This window comes from Oncorhynchus clarkii, unplaced genomic scaffold (genome assembly GCF_045791955.1).
Source record: "Oncorhynchus clarkii lewisi isolate Uvic-CL-2024 unplaced genomic scaffold, UVic_Ocla_1.0 unplaced_contig_4134_pilon_pilon, whole genome shotgun sequence".
NCBI classification, from domain to species: Eukaryota; Metazoa; Chordata; class Actinopteri; order Salmoniformes; family Salmonidae; genus Oncorhynchus; species Oncorhynchus clarkii.
Window position 1 is genome coordinate 9,172 of NW_027260156.1, and position 6,554 is coordinate 15,725.

Here is a 6,554-nt window from a genome sequence, read left to right on the forward strand (position 1 = left end):
TATGTAAACTTCCGACTTCAACTGAATCTATTTTTTAACTAAACACCTTTTTATTTTTTTAACTGCATTGTTGGTTAAGGGCTTGTAAGTAAGCATTTCACTGTAAGGTCTACTACACCTGTTGTGTTCGGTGCATGTGACAAATAACATTTTATTTTATTTGATACAATTTTATTTTATTTTATCATTTGTGTCTGTGTTGGTGGGAAAGATGACACAAAGCAATTCGCTGGTCCTCTATCTTCCTTTATTATTTTTCAAGGATATCACATTGGAAAATTGATATCTGATGTGAAATACAACTGGCACTCCTCTTACAGCTGTGTAATTACCTTAGATTGGAACCGTTTTATTGCAAAAAGTGAAAGCATATTTCTTTAATCCTTCTATAAGAAGTGTATATGCCCCAGCCTACACCAATAACACCGCAGATCCAGAGAATCTTCCTCTGGAGAAAGATAAGAAAATCATGTATTAGAAAGATGCCAAATAAGTTGAGTTTTATATCTGCACTACTTATCTAGGCTTACATCTGTATATTAGTTTTACTTTCAGTACAAACATTTTTAGGAATCATTAACATACAGAACACATTTCTCAAAGTTAGTTATATGAAAATGGGTCAATACAGTATAATATGTTATTTAGAAATGTGTAATTTACAAAGTATTGGCATACCAGTCTGGCCCACTGATCTTTGTTCTGTAAAAAACAAACAAACACAAAAAGGACATGTTTTCACATTATATCGTCAACTCCTATTTGTTTTCCTTCTTCATTTAGCTTGGTCTGCATAATGGAACCTATGGAAGAGTCCCAAAAGTCTAAACCCCACCCACACAGATTTTCCATCCTTCACAATGAAGGTATTGATTTTTACTTTTATATTATTGAACCCTTATTTTAGAAGGTAAGTAGATACATTGATGCTTTACCTCAGGACCTTTGTCAAGAGCCTTTAGAATCTTTTCAATTGCTTCTTCATATCGAGGACACTCCTGTCGTCTCTGGCTCTCATGGAAGAGACAGTCCACTGTGAGTATTACATCACCTCTGGTCACTAGTCTGCTACTGTCAGGTACAGTGTAGTCTGGATCGAAGGTATGATGCAGCACTACCAGGATGACAGGTTTACCAGCTGTCAAGAGAGAGGGTATAACAGTAACAATAATCACGTAAACATACCTGATTAATGAATCATTCACGTTTTGACAATGTTCTTCATGGATATTGATTACCTGGAATCTGCTGCAGTGCTACTTCAATATCAGTCCAAGCACAATAGACAATGGGACAGAAAGCCAGGATGACATCACTCTCCTCTAGTGACGTCACTTCAGTTAAGTGTCTTTTGGCAGCGAGACAATGAATTAATTCCTCATGAGACCCCAGAGTATTCCCAGTCACAACAGTGAGGAATTTGTCCATCGTCGACCCTATAAAGATACAAGAAATTTCTGAGGTAAACTAGAGAGGATTGTCAGATCTTTAAGCCCTGCTCACTCTGATCAACACACAAGTATTCACTTCAGTGGATGAACCCTCAGCTTATTCCATGATAACCACTTTTAACATGGTTTCATGGATATTGATTACCTTGAAGGGAACACCCTGCTTGACAGTAGATAACTGTTTCAAAAGGCCCTATGACACCTATTTATTGTGCAACATATTATATTAATGTTACATTTATAACACTACTTACTTGTTGGATAGTCCTGCTGCAACAGAAAGAAAAGTTTAGTTTCCTTTTAAAAAATAATAGAAAAGACCCTGTGTTAATTGTTGGGGGGGGAATATTCATTTCAAAAGTCCAAAATAAATTGCCACAAGCAGACATTTATGTGTCATTCAATGTGATTTCTAATGTCGATATGTTATGAGGTAACTCTATTAGTTATCAAATATCAACAGAATGCCTAGAAGAAAATGGACATGGCTGTAGCCTTCATGCCAACCTGTTTAGGTGGCTTTGTAATCCCAGAGATCTTGAGACCTGGAGGACGTTCGTCAGCATCGTTAACAGCATCTAAAAAACAATAGAAAAAAACAGCAGTGAGTGAGCACTGAAGGACAATGCATAGTGTAAATAAAGTGTCAAAATGAATCCCCATGTGCTGACTGTACCTTCAGGTGGATTTGAAACAGCAGGGGGTCTCTGTCTGGTCTTCTCTGGAGCAGCAGGATTACTTGTCTAGAAGGAGAGGTTGTTACTCATTCATCCAAAACAATGAATCATTTATTATAATTTATTCAAATACTAGTTTTCAAATTATGAATATTATTAAAGACAATAGCACATAAAAAAAAAAAAAAAAATTGGTGTCAAATCTCTGCTTTTGAATGTGTATTGTATTTAATAATAAGTTGTTTGCTGACAAGAACCAGAAACTACCTTTGGCTGTATATCTGGCCTGTCCAGAATCTTTAGAATTGCTTCTTCATTGCGAGGACACTCCAGTAGTCCCTGGTTCTCATGGAAGAGACAGTCCACTGTGAGTTTTACATCACCTCTGGTCACTAGTCTGCTACTGTCAGGTACAGTGTAGTCTGGATTGAAGGTGTGATGCAGCACTACCAGAATGACAGGTTTACCAGCTGTCAAGAGAGAGGGTATAACAGTAACAATAATCACGTAAACATACCTGATTAATGAATCATTAACGTTTTGACAATGTTCATGGATATTGATTACCTGGAATCTGCTGCAGTGCTGCTTCAATATCAGTCCCAGCACGAGAGACAATGGGACAGAAAGCCAGGATGACATCACTCTCCTCTAGTGAAGTCACTTCAGTTAAGTGTCTTTTGGCAGCAAGACGGTTGATTAATTCCTCATGAGACCCCAGAGTATTCCCAGTCACAACAGTGAAGAATTTGTCCATCGTCGACCCTATAGAGATACAGGAAATGTCTGAGGTAAACTAGAGAGCATTGTCAGATCTTTAAGCCCTGCTCACTCTGATCAACACGCAAGTATTCACTTCAGTGGATGAACCCTCAGCCTATTCCATGATAACCACTTTTGGTTGGTCTTGTCTCATCGCTACAACTCCCGTACGGGCTCGGGAGAGACGAAGGTTGAAAGTCATGTGTCCTCCGATACACAACCCAACCAAGCCGCACTGCTTCTTAACACGGCGCCATCCAACCCGGAAGCCAGCCGCACCAATGTGAGGCAGGACTTGCAGCGTCACATTGGAGGCAGGACTTGCAGCGTGATCTGTGTCAGAAATAGAACTGACTTCTATTTTAGCCCTTGGCGATGCAGGTGCTCGTTGGCGCGTTCGAGCAGTGTGGTGGGTGCAATAATTGAATAACATAGATTTCTAAATGTAGCCCTCTCCTGTACTCCCTGTTCACCCACGACTGCGTGGCCATGCACGCCTCCAAATCAATCATCAAGTTTGCGGACGACACTACAGTGGTAGGCTTGATTACCAACAACAACGAGACGACCTACAGGGAGGAGGTGAGGGCCCTCTGAGCGTGGTGTCAGGAAAATAACCTCACACTCAACGTCAACAAAACAAAGGAGATGAATGTGGACTTCAGGAAACAGCAGTGGGAGCACCCCCCTATCCACATCGACGGGACAGTAGTGGAGAGGGTAGTAAGTTTAAAGTTCCTCGGCGTACACATCACGGACAAACTGAATTGGTCCACCCACACAGACAACGTTGTGAAGAAGGCGCAGCAGCGCCTCTTCAACCTCAGGAGGCTGAAGAAATTTGGCTTGTAACCAAAAGCACTCACAAACTTCTACAGATGCACAATCGAGAGCTTCCTGTCGGGCTGTATCACCGCCTGGTACGGCAACTGCTCCGCCGACAACCGTAAGGCTCTCTAGAGGTTAGTGAGGTCTGCACCACAAAGCATCACCGGGGGCAAACTACCTGCCCTCCAGGACACCTACACCACCCGATGTCACAGGGAGGCCATAAAGATCATCAAGGACAACAACCACCCGAGCCACTGCCTGTTCACCCCGCTATCTTCCAGAAGGCGAGGTCAGTACAGGTGCATCAAAGCAGGGACAGAGAGAATGAAAAACAGCTTCTATCTCAAGGCCATCAGACTGTTAAACAGCCACCACTAACATTGAGTGGCTGCTGCCAACATACTGACTAAACTCCAGCCACTTTAATAATGGAAATTGATGGAAAAAATGTATCACTAGCCACTTTAAACAATGCAACTTAATTTAATGTTTACATACCCTACATTACTCATCTCATATGTATATGTATATACTGTACTCTATATCATCTACTGCATCTTGCCATCTTTATGTAATACATATATCACTAGCCACTTTAAACTATGCCACTTTGTTTATATACCCTACATTACTCATCTCATATGTATATGTATATACTGTACTCAATACCATCTACTGCATCTTTCCTATGCCGTTCTGTACCATCACTCATTCATATATCTTTATGTACATATTCTTTATCCCTTTACACTTGTGTGTATAAGGTAGTAGTTGTGGAATTGTTGATGGTGGGGGGGGCCGTCACCAAAACATAAACAATTATTTGATGAAACATTGAATTTGACCTTACTGCTATTATCCCATAGAAACTTATCAGTCAAAAATTAAGTTAAAAGTAGGTATGTTTAGAAGTGGCTGTTCTATATCTGAGCGATATTAGAAAGCTCTGAATTTCATTTTTTTTTTACAGTGGAATTACCGTGTGTCTGGGCTCGTCTCCATCGTGCCCTCTGCCTCGACGATGATGGCAGTATTATCAGCGGCACCTTTCTTTAAAACTAAAGAAATGCGTAAATTTATGTAATTTTTCAATCTTTCTTTTTTTGCTGCAGCTGACTTTCAATGAACTTCACGTTTGCAATCATATTGTGTGAAACAATGTACGGGCCTGCAGTACGGCTAGAAGGGATCCAGCTTTTGTCATTTTAGCTAACCCTAATATTAACACAATATTCCTAACATTCTACGTTAATTCTCCTAACCTGCTATGAAAAGTCAAATCTGACATTTATTTTTAAAATATGTATCTTAAATATGCCCAGCTCATTGATGATATGAAGCCGTAAATGCCTCTTCTGCCTAACATGCTGCGTGAGCGTTGTAAAATAAATGTACACAAACATGTTATTCAGTCCTTGCACCCACACTGCACGCGAGCATCTGCGAGGCCAGGCTAAGAAGTAGGTTATATTTGTGACGCTCATCCCGCTGCAAGTCCGGGCTCTCCCATCTCCTCATTGATTTTTAAGAGCATATACCCACGAGCACCTCAGGTTTAATGGCAAGTCCGCCACCGCTGCCACGTTAATTCTCCTAACCTGCTACTTTAGTCATTATAACCTGCTATGTAAACAAACCACCCGTTCCAATAAACCATCAGTATCACCCCATTGGCCAACCATTTTTAAATAGGATATAAAATCCATATGTAAATTCCTGTGGAAGGCTATGTGCTGAAACAGTAAAGAAACACTTTTTTCAACTTCCACTATCCTCCAAGTGTTTCTGGATTTTCTCATTGCATTAATAAGGTAAGATTGTGAAGGTGTCACATGCATAGTCCTTCAGCTTACCTTGGGGTGCATCTGCATCTGCAGGTGGCAGACAGTTTACCTTGGAAAGAGAAATACATAGGTCTACTTTAAGTGCTGGTTCGAAACATTATTCAAAGTTAACATTTATCTGGTTATTATTAATGATTTTTTTGTCCTATTCTTTACCTTGTTGCCCATTTTCAATTTTAATTGACGCTGCCTCACAAAGATCATCTGATTTTCAATGTAATACAAAAGCAGATGCGTGAGAACACAAGCAAGACGCTCAAATGACAGTTTGTCCGATACAGTGTGCATTACCGCAGAACATCAAGGTGCATACTGAACTTCTAAATGCTGTTAATGTCAATGAGCCCATCAAGATAGACAAAGCAATAACAATTTGAACATTGCATTCATGAAAAGAGATTCAATGAAATAACGAACCTGCTTCTGCACCGTGTCTGTCGAAGCATTTACTTTCACTCTTGAAATATTCTCTGAACTCACTGAATTCTTATAATAAGAAAGTGAAACTAAAAGGGTCAGTATATCACGTGGATTTACATTATATATAAAATAGGATACGTCCAAACTGCTTCTGACAAAACAGATCGTTTTATGTTCTGTATATATATTGTATATTGCTGTATACACAGCAACTCCCATGGTGACCAAAAAAATCTGCTTAATTTAGTCATTGACCTTACAATGCTATTGCCTTACATTAAGAGCAATCCTGTTGTGAGGGTTGAGCCCTGCAAGAATATAACTGATATGTCAACATTTCTAATTTTTTTACCAAATTTATGTAATGATTCACATGTGTCTGATGCCCTCCATGTGCATGTGTAAACAGGTTGCTTTCAAATAGCTTATACTAGCTTTTTGATTGTCAATGCAAATATTTTAGAGTATTTGTGCCCATCACCCCCCCCCCCCTAATGTCTCAATGTCACAAAATATACATATCATATACATATCAAATTCCTTCATTTCAGTTGATATAATATAGCTTC

The 6,554-nt window shown here is 39.6% G+C and overlaps 1 protein-coding gene across 1 annotated transcript; it reads right to left on the reverse strand.

Moving 5' to 3' along the window:
- Window positions 1–227: 227 nt before the first annotated feature.
- Window positions 228–5,802, reverse strand: LOC139401198 (uncharacterized). The gene is made up of 11 exons (XM_071145608.1): window positions 5,722–5,802; window positions 5,575–5,614; window positions 2,696–2,893; window positions 2,396–2,598; window positions 2,128–2,194; window positions 1,959–2,029; window positions 1,706–1,721; window positions 1,239–1,436; window positions 936–1,138; window positions 679–702; window positions 228–448 (listed from the first exon to the last, which is right to left on the reverse strand). The coding sequence occupies exons 1-11, from the start codon at window positions 5,767–5,769 to the stop codon at window positions 350–352; spliced, it is 1,167 nt and encodes a 388-aa protein (XP_071001709.1). The 5' UTR covers window positions 5,770–5,802; the 3' UTR covers window positions 228–349.
- Window positions 5,803–6,554: the final 752 nt, after the last annotated feature.